This window comes from Nannospalax galili, unplaced genomic scaffold (assembly GCF_000622305.1).
Source record: "Nannospalax galili isolate Female #2095 unplaced genomic scaffold, S.galili_v1.0 scaffold2423, whole genome shotgun sequence".
Classification (NCBI taxonomy): Eukaryota; Metazoa; Chordata; class Mammalia; order Rodentia; family Spalacidae; genus Nannospalax; species Nannospalax galili.
In genome coordinates this window covers 172,823-193,499 of record NW_008349187.1, presented here as the reverse complement: position 1 = coordinate 193,499, position 20,677 = coordinate 172,823, and the positions used below count along the sequence as shown (strand labels likewise).

The 20,677-nt window shown below is 43.1% G+C and overlaps 1 protein-coding gene across 2 annotated transcripts in view; it reads left to right on the top strand.

Moving 5' to 3' along the window:
- Positions 1-4,644: 4,644 nt before the first annotated feature.
- Papss1 (3'-phosphoadenosine 5'-phosphosulfate synthase 1) overlaps positions 4,645-20,677 on the top strand; it is a 114,294-nt gene continuing 98,261 nt past the window's right edge. Inside the window, exons 1-4 of one of the 2 annotated variants that reach the window (XM_008846534.3) lie at positions 4,645-4,799; positions 15,827-15,941; positions 19,706-19,941; positions 20,424-20,562. In XM_008846534.3, coding sequence (XP_008844756.1) covers positions 4,740-4,799; positions 15,827-15,941; positions 19,706-19,941; positions 20,424-20,562 — 550 coding nt within the window. In that variant the 5' untranslated portion in view covers positions 4,645-4,739. Of the gene's footprint in view, positions 4,800-15,826; positions 15,942-16,330; positions 16,606-19,705; positions 19,942-20,423; positions 20,563-20,677 lie in introns of those variants that run through there. The other variant, XM_017801481.2, reaches the window with a different exon arrangement.

Genomic DNA, 20,677 nt, shown 5'->3' with positions numbered 1-20,677 from the left:
ACAAAGGAATCATTTCCTCCATGTTTCCAAGTGAAGCCAACCATGGTCGAGCAGGTCCTTTGACTTATCTTCACGTGGGTGAAACTGGTAAAAGAAAGGAGCCAGGGGATCCTCCCAAGCCCATGTGACCCCTGAGGAACAGATCCTCAAAGTACTTTAAAAGTAAAAATAAATTGGTTTATCTGGACCAACTCTGTGGCCTTAAACACCCTAAAGGAAAGTATAACCAAAGATTAAATATATAATTTCTTAAGAGTCCATATGTATAGCTAAAGGCTACATAACAAACAACAATGCCAGACAGGCAATATCTTCTTTTGAGTTGTTGGCCAGGGTGGCCAAAGGGATTTCCAGATAGTAACCCAGCATAGAGCTGGGAAATTGAACAGCAGACCCCAGTCTCATCCAAAGGAATATTGACAACTGATTATCACTAGATGAGCAACAGCTGACCCTCCTAAAACAAAGACCTCTAGATAGGCTGACTAGTTTCACCAGAAGGGCAAGTAGTGGGGAATGGCTGGGGTGCCGACAACACAGCAGACAGTAGCAGGGATATCAGAGTATAAGGGCTCCAGTTGGGGGGAGGGAGGCTATGGGAGGGTCCTACCTGGGTAGTGGGTGTATAAAAAATAAAAAAATTCTTCAAAGCATAAAAATTTGCTCCTTAATAATTAGTTGTGCTGGATAGCTTTAGTGTCCACTTGACACACCTGGGTTGAGGGAGTCTCAGTTGGGGAATTTTCTCTATTGTACTGGCCTATGGCCATGTCTGAGGGGCATCTTCTTAGTGATGGGGGAGGGCCCAGCCAACTGTGGGTGGTGCCACCCCTGGGCAGGTGGGCTTATGTAGCATAAGAAAGCAGGCTGACAGGCTGGAGGAGCAAGCCAGTAAGCAGCGTTCATCCATGGCCTGTGCTCCAGCTCTTGCCTCCAGGTTCCTGCCCTGAATTCCTACCTTGGGCTCCCTGATGAAATGTGACCTGGGAGATGTAAGACAAATAAACCCTTTCCTCCCCAAGTTGGTAGTGGTCAGAGTATTTTGTCACAGAAATGAAGAACAAACTAGAAGATTAGTAGATGTGAAAAACATTACCACTGAAATCTACCTATGACTTTATATCTATGCTCAGATGCTAAGGAGCTCAGAAAGTAACCGACTTTGACTAGTAATTATCAGATGTATAGAGATTAGAAACGTTATGCATCTTAGCATTAATTATATTAAAAATGAATTTTTCTGTATGAAACTGTATTTTAATAATGAAATGGAGATCTTTTTCAAAGTTTAAAACCTCATTTAGTTTTATGTCTTATAGGGTTTATAGAAAGAGATGTATCTTAGCTTTGGTAATTGTTAATGAGTATGTCAATGCTGTTGTAATGAAATGCCTCTTCTAATTATATGGTTATTATATAAATAATTTTAAAAAAATCTAAGAAGAAAAAATATTCATACATATAAAAAATTCAAAAAAAGGAAAACATGGATTTGAGAAGCCATAAGGTGCATATCAACAAGTTACCAGACTTGTTTTATAGACACTTTCATTCTGATTTTACATTCCTTTGCTCTCTTTTATTGGTCAGTCCTTTTTCCTTTCCTAACCCATAAAAGCTCTCACTCTCCCGCCTTTTTCGGAACAATGATTCTGAGCTATCTGAACCACAATTCCTAAGAATCCAAATGAATCTTAAAAAAAATTATTTTGTCGTTATGAGTTTGGATTGACACCTGTTATACAGATGGTGCAGGAAAAGGGAACAAGTGTTTAAAAGTCTCCTTTTAAAAATATTTTATTTATTATTTTTATTTTATGTGTACGAGTATATTACCTGCATCTATGTGAGTGCACCTGTATTGTGCAATGCCGCAGAGGTCAGAAGAGGGCTTCGTACTCTCCTGGAGCTGGAGCTAAGGAGGTTTGTAGCCATCATGTGGGTGCTGGGAATTGAAGCCGGGTCCTCTGCAAGAGCAGTCAGTGCTCTTAATTGCTGAGTCATCTCTCCAGCCCTAAACATCTTCTTTACTGGCTTTAAGTGTAAGTTGGTTCAACAGCATCTCCCAGGGATGATGAGTTCTTAAATGTGTAAACACCTGGACATAAACATACTCAATATGTCTCCTTATCTGTGCTTGCCCCACTTATAATCTTTCTTTTTTGAAATTTTTATTTATTTACTTATTTATTTTATGTACATGAGTGTTTGCCTACATGTATGTAAGTGTGCCCATGTCATGAATGCCCTCTGAAGCCAGAAAAGAGTGTCAGATCCCCTGGAACTGGAGTCAAGGACAGCTGTTAGCTACTGTGGTCCTCTTCAAGAGCAGTCAGTGCTCTTAACCAGTGAGCCATCTCTCCATTCCCCTTAAAAAATATTTTATTTATTTTTATTTTATACGTCTGAGTGTTTTGCCTTCTCGCATATAAGTGAATCCCTATGTACAATACCCATGCAGGCCAGAAGAGAGCTTCGGATCCCCTGGAACTGGAGTTAGCGACAACTGTTAGCCACCATGTGGGTGTGGGGAGTCAAACTTACCTCCCCTGCAAGAGCAGCCAGTGCTCTTAACTGCTGAGCCATCCCTCCAGCCCCCTCATCTTCTAATTGTGGTATTTTGACATTAAGAAGTTTAAGTTGGTTTCTGGGTCCTTTTGACACAGTCCTAGTAGTTTCCTGTTTCTGGCTTGACAAGGTATTTCAGTCTTATTTTCATGCCTGTCAGGAATCTGACACAACAGTATAATGTAAAAATATATTTCGACTTAAAAATAGTCTTTCAATTGAGCTTAGAAACGAGGACCAACTCACAGGTAATGATTACCCCCGGGGCTCAGACTGTGTTATCAGTATCAGTTTCCTTTCACAGGGATTAAGACTGAGAAATGGCTGGCTCTAAAATGGTACTTTCTTCTGAAGCTTGAAAGCCTTCTAAAAAATTATTTTTTTAATTGCATACGAAAGAATGTGTTTTTTAAGGACACTTTCCTACGTATATATCACTGTGCTTTGCCCACATTTTTCTGCCCATTATTCCTTGTGCAGGCTTGTTTTCATCTCAATCCCATTACTGGCAGAATTTAGAATTGTATTGCTATTCTGTTCTACAGATAGACCCTTAGACTCCTCTAGAAAGAGCTACTTGGAACAACTGACATTGTAAGATGTGGGGTCAAAGATTAGATTTGCATTTTATTTTAATTTTATGTGTATGGGTGTTTTGCCTACGTGTATGTAGGAGCACCTGTGTAGTGCAATGCCCATGGAGGACAGATGAAGGTGTCGGATTCCCCCTGAGTTAAAAATGGCTGATGGCTGCCACGTGGGTGCTGGGAACCTGGGTCCTCTGCAAGAGCAGTCAGTGCTCTTAACCACTGACTTATCTCTCCAGGCCCTAGATTTGCATTTTAGAAACACTGGTTGGACAGCAGTATTGAGAACAGAGTGGGTGTCAGGGGAGTGGAGGTGTGCGTGTGTGTGTGTGAGAAATGAAGGGGTTTAACAGATGATTCAGGTTGGATGTGGGCAGGGCCTAATTTGAGTCTGTCAATGGGGTCAACAAACAGACGCTGACTTGCTAAGTTTTGGTTTTGACTGGTGTGTGTAGTGGTGGTTGGAAGGAGCAGAAGGAACAACTGTCTTGGTGGGTACCTGCAGTGAAAAAGTGAGCTCAGGGTTCTGGGAGAGGTGGGAGGGGAGATAACTCCTGGAGGTAACTACCTCCCACTTCCAACCTGGTCCTCCAGGAACTGGAATAGATGAAGCTGAAAATGCCCTTCCTAGGGGAACGGTCCACCTTGCTTACCCGGGGTCCTGGATTTCAGTTCACTAAGGGTTTCCCGAGAGCAAGAAACAGAATTGTCTCTTCATGGTCGAAACACCGCTTAGAAGTTTCCTGGTTTCAAGTGGGGAAGGAGGCACCTTACAAATAACTACCACTACTGACTGGGAAGCTATTGATGTCAAAAAATGAACTGTTTTATTTATTTTTATTTATTTATTTATTTATTTATTTATTTATTTATTTATTTATTTATTTAATTTATTTAATGAGTCAGGGTCTCCCTGTAGCCCCAGCTGGCCTGGAACTCACTATGTAGATTGGCTTTGAACTCACAGAGATCGCCTGCCTCTCTCTGTTTCTTGAGCGCTGGGACTAAGCACGTGCCACCAGGTCCGGCTAGAATTGCTTTTTTAAAATACTGTGCATCGAGCAGCATTTTAAAGTAATGAGCAGCATGTGAACAAGCTGTTCAGTAAATTAATTGTTCCTGACTCAAGGCTGGAAAATACTCGAAAAAGTGGCCTGGCTGACCAGGGCACCGATGGAGCCGGTGGAAAGTCGTAGGCTGGGCTAGACCAGCAGGAGCCCACGTAAAGCATCTTCCCAGCTCAGCTTCCGCAGCTGGCGGTCCAGGGCACCGCGGACTGATAGCGCATGATCAGTGGGGGACTGCTGCCTAGGCCCCGCCCCTTCCTGGGTTCCCCGGGTGGTTGGGCGTTAGGTTCCGCCCCCAGCGCCCGCCTCTTCGCTCCGCCCCCCACGCCTCTGTCCCGGACTCACTTCCCAGGCGCTGCCGCCGCAAGGGCGAGCTCGTGCGCACGTCGGCGCGTGGGCGGAGCCCAGGAGCCCAGGCCCCGCCCCCGCCGCGCCCCGCCCCGCCCTGCCTGGCGGGCCTGTGCTACTCCAGCTCGGTTCCCGGCGCCGAAGCCTGGTATCCCCGCGGTCCGCGACTATGGAGATTCCCGGGAGTCTATGCAAGAAAGTCAAGCTGAGTAATAACGCACAGAACTGGGTGAGTAGAGGGCCGCGGCTGGGAGGGGGGGGCGGGTAGCCGGGCGGCTGCAGAGCACAGGGCCGCGGAGCCCGAGCCGCTGCCTCCTGCGCTGCTGCTCTGCATCCACCCGTCTGCGGCGCATCCTCCCGCAGGCGGGTACCCCGGCCGCGGCGTCCCGGGGCTGCGGCGGTGGCGGCGGGTGCGGGTCCCATCCGGCCCGGGAAGGCGAAGGTGGCGGGGGCTGTTCCCCGCTGCAGGGCGGAGGCGGCGGAGGCGGGCGCCTTCTGCACGGTCTGCGAGTGGGCTTGGCCCACTTGGGTCCATCTCCACGTCTTTCCATTTCTGAGTTGCAGTGTGCAGGCAGCGTACTCAACAAAGTAGCCATTCATAAATCGACACTGCCCTGAACTGAGGTTCTTTGTGTCTCTTAAATTGCAGTGTCTGGCAAAAACCTACTTTTAAAGACTCCTGGTGACAGTGAGGTGTGGGAAGATTAATGGTTTATAACATTTAGCAGTGACCGCCAGCTGGCCTTGTTGGCCAAGTACTGTCCCTCAGAAGAGTTTCCGTCTGTAATTATTCAGTGGTGGTGGGAAGCTGCTAAGACGGTAAGCGCGGAGGTGGAGGCCGTCCAATTTTGGAGTCTGCAAAGGCACTGGTTTTAGGGTTAGACTGAAATTTTTATTTCAGTCTTTAACAGGATCATGAGGTTTTAAGGCTGCCTTGCAAATTATCATTTGTTCTTGGCGAGTTAAAGGGGGATAAAAAAGCTGTTTCAGGCAAATACTCTTTTGAAGTCAGTAATTTACCATGTCTGTTGTTAGGTTCAAGAATTCTGCCTTCCTTTCATGGTTTTTGTTAACTCCTCTATAGAAGATGGGGAGGGAAGGGAGGTAGAGGGAACATTAGGGTGTTGGAAGGAGCCTTGAACTCCTGGCTTGGACTCTAGTCTCACTCAGTCTTGCCGTTTTTAAGTTGTGCAATCATCAAGAAAGTCACTGTACTTTCAGTCCCTACTCACCCAAGGTTTGTCTTTCATAGAATTGTTTTTATGAGAAAAGAGATAATGAACTGGAAAGTGCAATGATACTGCTGGGAAATGCAGATTCATTATTGCTCCTGTTACTTAGAGGTATTTTATGGTTAGGGAAATAAAGTTAACTAAATTGGGGTATTTACAGATAATTTCAGAAACACTGTCTCTAAGTCATCTATGTATTATATAGTTTGAAGAATTAGTATGTATTCTGTGTAGAAACTCACGCTAGATACATATAAAAAATGTGGGACTTGAACTCCTTGTGCTGGTGCTTGTCCAACTTTGGAGTCTTTAATCCAGTGCTCTGGGGAAGAGGCAGGCAGGTCTCTGAGTTTGAGGCCAGCCTGGCCTGTCGAGTTGTAGGTTGGCCAGGGTTACACAGTGAGAGACCAAAAACCACTTCAGCTTTCTGAAGTAGATGGGAGCCATGTAAATACTAGGAATAATAATTATTGACTACTGCAGAGTTTTTGTTGGGGAGTGGAGATAAGATTGGAGGGGCAGGGTTATGGCATTGTAAACAGTTGGGTAAAGACTCAAGATGATTTTTGTGGAAGATTTTTAATGGAGCTAGAATTTTTAATTTTTGAACTTTATTTTTTCTCTCTAAAAGAACATCCACCTCTAATGTATGTTAAATCACATCTTTAATGTGTGTTAAATTCACAGATGATGGGTACAAGTGTGAAGAAGCCATATACCTTTAATGTTCCCATGACAGGATAAAATTGTTAATCCAGGAAGCTTCGTTTGCTGAACAAATGCAGACAGTTGAAGGGGGTTATAGTGAGGGTTAAGTGAGGCTTAGATTTGAAGCCTGTCTGACGTAGGAACATTATTAAGATATTCTTGTTACTGGTTGATCGAGTGTGAGTTGAATGGCTGGCTGAGAGAGGAGCAGATGTTCTAAAAAGGAAGTCCAGAGACCTGACTAGATTCAGGGGATGAACAGGTGAGAAATATAAAAGATGGTTTTGAAGTTTTGATTTGAGAATTTGGGAGAAAGGTTGAAATATTTTGCTAAATTAACTCATCGTTTCTGACATTCCTGGGGTGGGGTATAGGGAGTGAAAACAAAGATGTGGGTTGAGTATGATGGTGCTTATCTTTAATCCCAGCACTCAAAATGATCATACTTAGTGTATCTTCATGAAGAAACTGAGGCACAGAGTTGTTCAGGGCTTGGTGGTAGTGGATGGAATTCTAAACCTGTTTATTTGAGGGACAGCCTTAGTAGAAATAATCTGTTGAGTAATTCTAATAACAATTGAACAATATGTGTAACTAAAAAAAATTTAAAGGCCACATTAAAATAAATGGAAAAAGGTGAAATCAACGTCAATAGCATTTTTGTTTGGCTTAATATATCCAAAATATTTTCATTTAAGATAAATACTTTTTCAATATAAATATAAGCTCAATATATTTATAATCAATGTAAAATTATTAATATTTTACCTTTTTTTGTACATCCAAATCTGGAGAATATTTTGCATTTGCCACACAGTCTCAGTACAGGCTAGGTATATTTCAGCTACTGTTAGGGACCTGTGGATATTGTAAGTGCAGAGATTGAGTTGTTAGGTTAGAAGTAAAGGTATCATGGTTTCATCTGAGTAGGAAACACAAAGAAAATGCAGTGAGACCGAATACCAAGGTTTGGATACCATGTTCTGCTAAGGAGCAGATATGATAGAAGTGGGTTGGTTCATGGGAAACAATAGGTAAATGTAGTGTTTTGACACCAGGAGCTGCTTTATGTTCAGATGTCACCCTAACCTACTAGTTTAATAAGGAAAAGCCAGCGGTCTGCCTGCCCGTGGAGCCTCCTTTTGTGCCAGATTGAGATGTAAGGAATATTGTTCTCTACCTGCTTGACTCTTCTCTCCTGGGATCCTTTTTCATATCCCTTTGGTAGTGTGTGTGTCGGGCTGAGGGAAATATGGGGCCACTCATTTGAGACTCAGGTCATACACTTGTTTTGTAGAGTCGGGCTGAGCTGAACCTCCTGCTTGGACTAGCTTTGTGGTGGAGTCCATCATCTTGGTCTTTACTGTTCTTCCCACAGAAGCATTCCTGAATAGTGTCCTCCAGGCTCTTCTGTTTCCTTGTTCTGCTGCTCCTATACCTCAGCTCCGCTTTCTTTTCATACCTTGTGTCCTTACGATTTGATAAAAACTTTTCCTTCTCACTGGGCTTACCACAACTCCTTATCAGAGCCCTGGGCTATTTCATGTTAAATGTGTGTCCCTGTTGCCCTCTTACATACTCACTTGCTCTAGGACTGAATCACCTCTGTTATGTATATGAAAACATACTTCATGACAGGTGTTTGGTCTCTGCTGAGATTCTGATGTGACAGGAAGGGGAGGAGAGGGAGGGTGTAGGGAACTTGGGTGCTTGTAATATTAGAAATCCTTAGGTAAGACAGTGACCTTTGTACTGGTAGGATTTAACTTACAGTTCTGACTCTTAACCATCTACATGATCTTGGGCATGCTCCCTTAACTCCTGGGCTTCAGGATCCTCATCTGCAATAAGGATTGTAAAATAGCCTTCATGGTGAGGCCAAATAATGTGTACCTCATAGGGTTCAGGTTTAATAAGTTAATGAAGTTAAAGCTCTGTGGTTCTTGGCACACGAGTACTCTTCTTGTTATTTATTAATTATGCAAATATTTAACACCTGTTTTGTGTATGCCTTTGTTCCACATGCTGGAGGTACAGTGGCAGGAAGACAGAGAAAGGTTCTGCCCTGATGATGATTGCCTTCTATTTAGGAGACAGTTAATGAAAAACAAACAACTAAATGATTAAGATAATTCTTCCTTTCACCAGTTTTACATTTGTTCCCTTATGCTGTTAGATGCCTTTCATAGGAGGCCAGCGAATTTGGGAGTTTGGGGAGGACTAAAAGATGGTACAAAGTGACTCAGGAATGCAGGTGTGGAATATGCAGGTCTGACTGTGGGCTTGGGAAGTATTGAACTTCCTGGAGTAGAAGTTTGCGAGATGATGCTACAAAATTGTGTATAGGAAAGGAAAAGCTCACATTCTATAAGAATACACTTTTAATGTTGACTAATGCTGTGGTTTGCATAAATAGCCTCCAAAGGTCCACGTGTTCAAGGCTGGTTGCCAGCCTGTATATTACTGGTAGATGGTGGAACCTTTAGAAAGTTCTGGTGGGAGGAATCTGATCATTGGGGCATTCTTGGAGGGGCTGTTGAAATCACTCCCACTTCCCTGTCACTTTCCAGTTGTCACATGGTGGGCAGCTTGTTCCCCTGTACACTCTCATGACGTTCTGTTTACAACAGGCCCCAAAGCAGTTGGGCCCAGTGACTAGAAACTGAAACTTGGGAAGCTATGAGGCTATCTTGGATATTTTGTTATTGTCATGGGAGGTTATCGGCGTTTGATGACATGATAGTAAGGTCTGGAAGGGTCTTTGTTGCTCAGTATGGTAGGCTACTAGCCACGTGATAGCTTAAATTTATTTCAGTAAAATAAACTGTTTCTTAGTTGCACTAACCATATTTCAAGTACTGTAAATTTAGTTAATGATCACGAGAATTGACCAGGGCCGTATAGAACATTCCTTTAATTCACAAAGCTCTGTTGGAGCTGTAGGTGCAGGTCCAGACAGCTTTGGAATTGCTGCCAGTTTTCCTTTTTTGTAGTTTTCCATATGTTTGAATGTGGTGTTTGAATGAGAAATGTCTCCCATAGGCTCAGGTATTCGAATGGACGCTGTTCAGGTTGGTCATGGATTTTTAGAACCCGTAGCTTTGCTGGAAGAAGGACGCTGGAGTAACCTCTGAAAGCTCACAGCTGTGCCCCACTTCCAGTTCACTTTCTCTGCTTCTTGCCTGTGCTTGAAGCTGTGATCTCTCAGCTTCCTGCTTGGCCTGCCCACTGCCATGCCTTTCCCGCCATTATGGACTCCCTCAGGAACCATAAGTCAAAATAAACTCTCTCTTCCATAAGTCACTTTTGGTTGTGGTGTTTTATCACAGCAACAGAAAGTAACTAATACAGAAGTATGTTCATCTATTTTTACTTTCTTCCAAGGGCAAGGCATTTCCAGAGAGAGTATCTACTGTGCAATTTTGCTTTTGGACAATTTGGCAGCTGTTCTAGTTTGGTTTCCTCTTGGTGTGATAAAACACTTACCAAAACCTATTTGGGGGAGGAAAGGTTTGATTTGGCTTAAAGGACTGAATGTTGAGCCTGATTCTTTACTCAGTGGTTCTCAACCAGATGAGGTTTCTGCCACCTTTCGGGGGGGTTGGCAATTCTGGGGACATTTTTGGTTGTTATACTTGTAGCTGTAGGGGGTGGTGCTTCTAACATCTGTTGGATAGAAGCTAAGAATGCTACTAAGCATCCTACCATGCAGAAGACAGCCCACGAAAACCAAGAATTACCTGGTCCAAAAAGTCATTGATGCTGAAGTTGAGAAACCTTACTCTTCTCTTTGCTTTGAATAAGAAAAAGAAAAAAAAAATTTACTCATCTGAAATGTAAAAGTGTTTATTGAAAACAAAGTCCAGGACTGGGGAGATGGCTTGGTGGGTAAGAGCACTAGACCTCCAGCTCTCATGTTATAAGCAGGGCATGCTGTTCATGTCTGTAACCCCAGCATGGAGGTGGGGCATAGATAGGCAGATCCTGAGTGTTCCCTGGCCAGCCAGCCTAGCATAAACAGCTGGCTTATGGTTCCGTGAGAGACCGTGGCTCAAGGCAGTACAATAGAAGAGCAGTAGAGGAAGGGCGTCTTGCTCTCCTGCCTGCATTTACATTCTCATATTCATATAAGCATCGGTGAGGGATTGGTTCCAGACCCCTGTAGACAGCAAGGTTTGTGTGGATGGTCAAGTTCCCTAGATAAAATGGTTGGTATTTGCGTAGAGTTTATACACAGCCTTCCATATCTTCCTGCCTCTACCTCCCAAGTGCTGGGATTACAGGGATTACACTGTCACTCCTGGCCTCAGGTTTATTTTTAAGTATGGGAAATATCAAATAGATGTAAGCAAAAAGCTTTCTTATACCAAGACTACCATATTTGCTGCCAGAATCTTTCTCAGGCAAGAAACTCCCAGGGTACCTTCTTTTTAGTGATTAAACCAGATATTCTCTATCTTGTATAACCTCAATAGTTCACAGTTTGTCAGGTAATTTTTATACAGTTGAATTCAATTTAAAAAGAAAAGCAGGAAATATTTTATAGGACTAAAACAAATTTAAATGCATTCAATACAAGTTTCCTCTTGCCTGAAGACAAAGTGACCTTGAAACATCCCAAAACAAAATAAGCAAGTCAAACAGGTTTGACGGAAGAGAGTTTAACCCTCTAGCTCTTCCTTACCATCACCCAGCAGAGCCCTAGCTACTTTACCCTACACTGCTGTTTCCTGTATTGTGATTTTTCACAGGTAATTATTAAACATATAAATGTATATTGGAAATAACATCCCTTAATGAAATTCGTGAAAGAAAAATGTAGCTTTTGTGGTATGCCAGCTAAAAGAATAAGACCCAGGGTCAAATCACAGCACCCACACAGCAGCTAACAGCTGTCCTCAACTCCAGTTCCAGGGGGTCCTACAGCCTCTTCTGTCCTCTGAGGACATTGCACGACACGGGTTCAGTTACCTACATGCAGGCAATACACGCATACACATAAAATAAAAGTAATAAATAAAATATTAAAAAAAAAGATTTGACCCTAGAGGATTTCTCAACTCAGGGCCATGAGTGACAGTTAAACTTAGAGGAGTCTTTCCTGTACAAGATTGTGAAAGGGAAGTGCTTACCCTCAGGCACCTTCGCAGGCAGACCAGTTTGAGAAAAATATGAAAGACCTAGATGGAAATTAATTCCTCTAAAATATATAGCCAGGAGTGGTGGCTCATGCCTGTAATTTCAGCACTTGGGAGGTGGAGGCAGGAACATCAGGAGTTAAGGTCATCTTTGGCTACACGTTGGAGGCCAGCCTGGGGGGGTACATGAGACTCTGTCTCAAAAAGGAAATGTGATAATGGTCAGACATCAGCAAGATAGTAGAGGAGTTTCCAGTGCTTATTTCCTTGAAAATGAACCAAGCAGTTCTGTACACACAAAATGGCTTCACCAGAGCTAAGGAAGCCAGTTGAGGTAGTGAGTGGACATGGAACAGAAATAAAGATGAATTCGGGGGGAGCCAAATCCCCTACTCCAATCTCAGGCAGGATAACTTAGAGAGAGGTACCCTCTGCTTGGGACAAGGAGAGGCCTCAGGTGAACACTGGACTCATGCTAATAAAATCCAGCAGTGATTAGGCTCCCACAGCCCCAGTCTCCAGGTTTGTACCTGTAGATAGCCCCTAACCCTGCCTAGCACCATGGAGGATTCTGCAGCCCAAGACCATGTGCCGTGTTAGGCTGACCACAGCAGCTTCAGGCTTCAAGCCAATCCCAGTACCAAACCAGTTTCCAGAGTCTCACATGTGAGGCTGGTTCCAAAGGGGCTGGACACCCCAGTGCTGGGCTAGCCCCTGCAGTCTCAGTCATCAAGCTGGCACCTGTAGGTGCAGCTCTGGGTTCATCTACCTCCAGGCCCTAGCAAGGTTTCAGCCCAGTCCAGGCCTCAGATCAGCTCTATCCTGTAGGCTAATCTCTGCAGCTCCAATCTCCAGTCGACCTAAGACTCAGACCCACCCCAATAATACAGTTCCCGAAGAAGAGTTAAGAATAATCATTTAAAGGAGACTGTGAAGCTCAAGAAAATACAGAGAAACTAATAAAGAAAATGATATGGCAAAATGATAAGTTTAGCAGTTATTGAAATAGTTTAAAGAATAGAATTTTGGAGCTCAAAATGGTGACTGAAATGAAAAACGCAACATAGAATTGATCAAGCAGAAGGCCCTGAAGACAGGCTGTTTAAAACCTACAGTGAGAGGACAAAGAAATGGAAAGGATGGAGAACGCTTATTAGGTTTATAGGATAGAATCAGCTCAAGTATATGAGTTAAAATAATTAAAGAAAAGAAAGATGAGCACTTCCCAGTAATATGGTGAGAAAGACCGGCATTTCTAGGAAGATGGCAGTTGAAAGGCTGCTTCTGGGAGAGCAGGTGAAGGAGAGATTTGGAATAAGAAAAAAAAAAAAAAAAAAACATTTTTTTTTTTGGTCTTTTTGAGACAGGGTCTCCCTGTAGCATCAGCTGTCCTGGAACTTACTGTGTAGACCAGGCTGGCCTTGAACTCACAGAATTCCGCCTGCCTCTGTCTCCCGAGTGCTGGGATTAAAGGCGTGAGCCACCACACCCAGCCAGATTATTATCTTAAAAGGAGACATTGAAGAAAAGTTTCAGAAATCCAAGAAGGAAGTGAAAGATATTGGAAAAGAGAAGAAGCCAAGTTATGCTGCTGTGGCTCAGCTGGGCATGCTCTGGTTGGCGGAAGAGGTCCAGAAATATTTTTCAAAAGTAGTCCTACCCTCAGGACAAGCTCACAGCCCTCATGAGCCTCAAAGCCAGTTGGTTTTGGTGGACAATTTGCTGTGGACAGCAATTCCACTTTGTCATGCTGTATGACCCAGAGAGTAGTGGCCTGGGGCTGTTGTGAGTGTCAGATCACATATAAGGCAGTTGGGTTTGATCTGCAGCAGATGTGTCAGCAGGAATCTTAAAAGGTTAGAAGAGCCTGAGATGATATATTCATAGTGTTGGAAGGGAAAAAAATAAAACCTTGCCAACCAAGAAAACTGCCTTCAGCCCAGCTGCCCTTCAGCATGGAGAAGCAGTAAAGCCTTTCCCAGACAAGGCTGAAGTGTTCACTTTGTAAGATCTGTCTTACAAAATAGGCTGCAGAGAGTTCTTGAGCTGAAAGAAGGGGGCCAGTTCACACAGGAAAGTATAAAAACCCACTGGCAAAAGTAATTGTAGTCGCCTGGCATAGTGGTGCACACATTTAATCCAGAGGCAGAGGCAGAGGCAGATGGATCTGTGTGAAGATCGAGGTAAGCCTGGTCTACATAGTGAGTTCAGGCCAGCTGGAGTCACTGGAAGACCCTGTCTCAAAGGAAAAAAAAAGTAATTACGATCAGAATACTCTAATACTGTTACAATTTTAGTAAGTCATTTTTATCTTTAATATGAATATTAAGAGACAAAACTTAAAAAAATTTTTATTGAATTTTTGTGTATTTTATCCAATAGCTCAAACAATCTTAATCATCTTTTATACCCCTGTTCCTATCTGCACACTCCCACAGCCCCCCTACTGGAACCCATATACTCTGTCATCTGTATTACGGCCCAGTGTATCCCAGATGTTTCCCTGTGCAAGTCCATCCACTGAGTCTAGTCAGCCTATCCACAGTCTCTTGTTTTAGGAGACAAAACTTTAAAAAAAAATAGCTGTAATAATTTATTGATGGATAACCTGCTAGGATGGCTTCACTATTGATTTTTGTTTTAATATTTAAAGAATAATTAGTATAGTCTTAGACATTCCCCAAAACTTGAAAACAGTGAAATACTTCCAAACTCATTTTATAAGGCAAGTATTACTTTGATATCAAAACCAGACAAGGACATTTCAAGAAAAGAAAATTAACAGGCCAGCAGCATCCCTGATGTTATGGTTTGTAAGAGCCAGAGGCCTGGGAGGTCTGCTACAAACTTTGTGTTCTGGGTGTGACAGGGCCCTGAACTCCCAGCAGCTATGGTTACCTGCAAAAGACCTGCGCAAGATCAAGCCAGTCAGTGTCCAGCATGGAGGGGGAGGGCCTCGTGAGCCTGAATCCCTAGCTGAGAAGGTTTTCTTCTCAGATGGGAAGGAGAGTCAGTTTTCTTCAGGAATATGGCCCCAGGCAGGTCGCCCATGCTCCAGTCTATCGCTTTATACCCATTAGACTGAGTGGGTTATTTAAAAAAAAGAGAGAGAAAGAGAAGAGAACATGAAGTGGGGATGGGGATGGAGTGATGGTGGAAGTTTGGGAGAAGTTGAAGGGGGGAGTGTGGGGTAGGCAGATATACTGTAAATACATTGTATACATGTATGAAATTACCAAAGAATACATTTGCAAAATTGTCATGAAGAAGAAAATCCAGCAGCTTTCCCCCCAACAGAACTAGAGAAACCAGTCACAAAATTTGTAGAGGACTTCAGAAGTTCTCAGGTAGCCAAAGCAGTCTTTGTGAAGGATAGTCACCCTGGAACTGTCAAATTTCTTGTCTACAAAATATGTTACAAAGCTATAATGATCGGAACAACCCTTGGAACAGAAGACAGACCAGAATTAGTCCCATGTATTTACAAGTCAGTTGGTTTTTGACAGAGGTGTCGAGAATGTAGAAGAGAGGAAAGGCAGTCCTTCGGTTAGTGAGGTCGGGAAATGATACCCACTGGCAGGTGATCGGTACCTGCAGCCCTCCCATCGAGAGTTGTTTAAGTGCGCCTCCTTAGGCCTGTTTTCGGTCTGACCTGCATGGCTCTTTCCTTCCTCACTCTATTTTCTTTCTATGTGTTGTGCCCTTGCTGTTCTAGTATGAAATTTTATTGTTTTGAGTTCTCTGGTTGAATAAGCTCATGGAGAGTGGAGGCTTTGTTTTCTCTACTTGGCATTCTAGTTAGGCCTCAGTAAGTACGGGCTAAAGAAAAGACTGAATACATAAATGTGTGAAAAAGCAAAGCTCTGGAATCTGCCACTCACTTCTATGAGATCTTGGGCAAATAATTTAACTTTTCTTAGGTTTAATGTTTTCTATAAAACCATAGTAGTAAGAGAACTTGTGTCATTGGGTTGCTGCGAAGATTAAATTAGTTGATATTTGTAACATGCTAAATATTATGACAGTACTCTAAAGAAAACTGAAGTTAGCTATTTTGCCGTTTTCCTTGCATTTGGCATGTTACACAGAGTGCCCATTGTATGTGACAAGGACTATGTGTCATCCCTTTAAAGGGCTCAAGTGAAATAGAATTCTTTTCCCTTTTTCTGTTTTTCTAGGGAATGCAAAGAGCAACTAATGTCACCTACCAAGCTCACCATGTCAGCAGGAACAAGAGGGGTCAGGTGGTGGGGACCAGAGGCGGCTTCCGTGGTTGCACAGTTTGGCTAACAGGTATGGTCAAGCGAGAACTGAGAATGTGGAGTAGGTGTGCTGTCTGTAAGCCCAACTTGGGAGGTCAAGACCAAAGGGTCATGACTTTGAGGCTAGCCTAGGTGATATAATAAAACCCTGTTTCAGAAAGGAATACAAAGGACAGAGAGAGGAGGAGAGAGAGAGAGAGAGAGAGAGAGAGAGAGAGAGAGAGGAGAGAGAGAACATGCATTGTGTGTCTTGGATTACAAGTAAGCATATTTAATTTTGAGCTCTACTAATGTTCTAACAAGGACAGTGGATGACAGAGGTAGTTGCTTAGTAATGTATTTATTGTAATATATTTTGTTCTTTTATAAGATTACTGTTAAAATAAAAGGTAAAATTCAAAATGTATCTTAAGTTTTTAGTACATACCATACTTTTACACTTTTGAGTACAAATAAGACCTGGATTCTTCAAGAAACTGATAATTGAGCTGGAATGATGGCGCCTGCCTGTAACCTTAGACCTTGGGCAGCTGAGGCAGAGAATTCCAGTAGTTTGAGGTGTACTGTGAGTTCGAGATCTGCCTGAGTGAAATCAAGACCCTGGCCCCCAAAACAAAGATGAAGAGAAGACCTCCTTGGGTGATCTGAAGCAGCGCGGGACGTGGGTGCCAGTGGGCGTAGAGGAGCCACCAGAGGTACAGACGATGGCAGGCAGTGTGGGTGGGCGGCCGAATGCAAGCTGCCCTGTCCTTTGCTGTGATGAGGCCTTTGCCTCCAGCAGCCCTGAAGTGCGGGGTGTGTTCCTTGGTTTTTCTAGGAAACTGCAGTCTACATTTGGGGAAGATTTCTTCAGGCTTCTTCCTCAAATATCGTGGCATAGAGGGAGTCCTTCCTTCCCCAGTTTTATAAACACTGAACAGAAACAAAACAACATTGCTGGTGTGAGGCTGTTCATCCACATACCAAAAGGTCACATTGTTCTCCACATGTGTACTGTTACTATGCAGCTATCAAAAGTAAGCCATTAAAAGACAAAAAGATACTATTTTTCTCTTGGAATTTAGCTTTTTCCCTAAAATCTGTCTTAGATGTTAGGTGATTCATGATACTGTTTTTCTGGATACAGTCTAATTTACCAGGTTTCATTTCATAAGTTTTCTTGCTTTGTATTTTCATATTGGTTGGTATATCAGCTTCTAGGGCTGTTGTAGCAAATCAGCAAAAACTAGTAGCTTCAAACAACAGAAGTCTATTCTCTCACAGTTCTGGTAGAAAATTGACTGTGGGGTGGTTCCTTCTGGAGGCCCAGGGGAATCTGTCCACTCTTCTCCTAGTAACTGGGGTTTCTTGCACTCACTACCCTTCTTTCGTTTATAGATCATTCCTATCTCTGCTTAGAAGGACAGCAGTCCATGGATTGGGGCCCATCCTAATGTGCAAAGCCTCTCTTTCCACTTGAGGTCACAATCTGAGGCTCCTGGTGGACATGAGTACTTGGGGGATGCTATTCAACTTGGTACACCTGGCTCATGTTCTTTGGCTATAATGGATTTATTGAGTTCAGTTTTAGCTTATCTAATATGATTTTTCTTTCTTTTTCTGTCTGTAGTGTAATCATCCTGATAAAACTTTGTCAACCACTCAGTTTTCAAGTATCTATTCTTTAAAAGTATACATATATATAAAATACAGACGAATATACACATAAGCATTAACAGACTCTTCTTTTGAAATTTAGGTTGTCTTTTTTTGTGTTCAGAATTTAACCTTTTCAGGTTTCATTTGTTTTCCTCCTGTCACTTGGTATTTAAACTAGTGTTTAAAACTGACAACAAAGCTGAGTGTTGTGCACACCTGTAAATCCCAACACTTGGGAGGCTGCTCTGTGCTCAAGGCTAGTGTGGGCTACAAAGTGAGTTCAAGGCCAGCCTGAGATACATTACAGAACCCTGTTTCAAAAAACAGAACAAAAGAAGGAAATGAGTATCATGTCCGTTCCCATTACTGTTGTGTCACAGCTCATCCAAAGCATAATGGACGGGAAAACAGCCTCTTTGCTTCTTACCGTTGGGTGGCAGAGAGCTCAGTGGTCCGTATTTGCTTGGATCTCCCTTGGTTACAGTCAAGATTCCTTGTAATGCACTTCCTGAGGACTGTGCAGGGTTGGACATCCGTTTGTCAGCTGGAAGCTCAGGTGGTTGGCACTGTCGACCGGAACATGTGCTGGTGATCTCTAGCAGAGTGGTCTCAGGGTGTTCTCTAGTTGGGCTTCTCTCAGGTGACCATTGCAGGAGCCATGTCTAGTTCAGCCTTGGACTGCATTCATCACTCACTACATTCTTTTGGCTGCAGGTGAATCAGCCAGCCCAGACTCCAGAGGAGGGCGGTAGACTGTAACGGCTGAAGGGACGGTGACAGATCGCTTTCTGGAAGAGTTCATGGGGCAGGCTCTTCTGTTTTGGATGTCTTTGCAGAAGCATTGTTTCCTCTGCTCATTAAAGCCGCTGGTGCTGTAGAGAGCTTCTCAGCCTGTCCTCTTTTCTGTAGAGAGCTTCTCAGCCTGTCCTCTTTTCTGTAGAGAGCTTCTCAGCCTGTCCTCTTTTCTGTAGAGAGCTTCTCAGCCCGTCCTCTTTTCTGTAGTCTTCTTTTCGGGTAGCTTTCTGTGCTGATTTTTGTTCCAGAATGTTGGCGTATTTGACTTTGGTATTTTGTCTCTTGCATTGTCTTTCCCTTGAGCCTGCTCTATAATTACACAGTCATCAAGGTGGCGAGGTTTTAGAATATACGTTTTTTTCTTTCTCCTAGTCTTTTAGTGAAAACACTGGAGAGGAGGGTGAACTGAAATTAGGACCTTCTTGTCAGGGTAATTATATTCGGAATTGGATTCCCAGATAACTATTATCGTGGTAGTCCACAGACGGCCTGATCCTGGAATATGAAGGTGACTTCATGATGACTCATTTGCTTTTCTCCCTCTTTTTCTTCCCTTATCAGAGCTAATTGGGGCATTTGATAAATAATTAAAACTTTAAAATCCGACATAGGGCTTTGAATACTGTTAACAAGGACAAAATGAATATATGTACCCAACTACAACACTAAAATTGGTAAATCCCCTTTGAAATTTATTGATGATGTCTAAGGTACTTTTAGGCATAGTTATAAGTTATCAAAAATAAATGCTTAAGAAAAATACTCTCAAACCTCTCAAGGCTTTTTTTTTTTTTTTGTCTTTTTGATGCAGGGTCTCCCTGTAGCCCCAGCTGTCCTGGAACTCACTATGTAGACCAGTTGGCCTTGAACTCACACGGCTCTGCCTGCCTCTGCCTCCCAAGTGCTGGGACTACAGGAGTGTGCCACCATGCCCAGCTTTATGTCTAAACTATAGATTATTTTGTAGGTAAGAGGTCAGTCTTTTTATTTATTTATTGTTATTTTATGTATATGAGTGTTTTGCCTGGTGTATGAAGGTGCACCATGTAGGTGCAGTGCCTATGGGGGGTCAGAAGAGGGTGTTGGATCCCCTGGAACTGGAATTACCAACAGTTGTTAACTGTCATGTGGGTGCTGGGAACCAAACCCAAATCTTCTGCAAGAGCAGCAAGTGCTCTTAACTGCTGAACCATCTCTCTGGGTCCCAACGAGGTCAGTCTTAAAGGAGCACGGGATAAGTGTTTGTGAGAGATTGCTCCTGTGAATAATAAGTGTAATTAATCTCGTCATTAGAATTCTTCATTACTAATAGCTACCCTTTTGACTTTACACGTGGAGTTTGTTTGGACTGTTCTCTTTTAGGCTTGTCTGGAGCAGGGAAGACAACGGTGAGCATGGCTCTGGAGGAGTACCTGGTTTGCCATGGCATTCCATGCTACACTTTGGATGGCGACAATATCCGTCAAGGTCTCAACAAAAACCTTGGCTTCAGTCCTGAAGACAGAGAGGAGAATGTCCGCCGCATCGCAGAGGTTGCTAAGCTGTTTGCTGATGCTGGCTTAGTGTGTATCACAAGTTTTATATCTCCTTATACGCAGGTGTGTAGCTTTCGTGCCATTACGCTTTGGTTACGTTATTGAAACTAGTACCAGGCAGAGCATAGGATTTAAACATTGGCCTGCGTTTTGAAGCTAAATCCAACTTTTTCCCTGAAATTCAAATAACCTAAAACAATTATGTGCTGTGATCCCTGCCCCACCCCCCCCCCCGATGTCTGTGTTTTGTTTAACGTGGGTCGATGTTCCCCCCCCCCCCCCCCCCCCAGTAGATTCAGTTTTGGTAAAACCTGGTGTTGAAAACTCCAGTAATATAACAGAATTGTTGAGGTAAAGCCAATGGCCAATCTATTTCAAGTTTACCATATATGTGTATGTGTGTGTGTGTGTGTGTGTGTGTGTGTGTGTATTTAACTTGGCTGCAAAGTACTTTTCATTTGTTTTTGATAATATAGTACATTCAACTTGTGTGACCACTTTTTATTGTTTCTGTGCATGCTCTTTTTTTTTTTTTTTAATTAAAGGATCGCAACAATGCAAGGCAAATTCATGAGGGTGCAAGCTTACCTTTTTTTGAGGTATTTGTTGATGCTCCCCTGCATGTTTGTGAACAGAGGGATGTCAAAGGACTCTACAAGAAAGCACGAGCCGGAGAAATTAAAGGCAAGGAACTTTTTTTCCTGTTTCTCTTTGCTTGGATAGTGTATCTTCCGTATGGGACTGAGCGTCTTCTCTGAGAGACTGGGGTGTGTAAATAACTTGGGCTTACTGAGGAGGG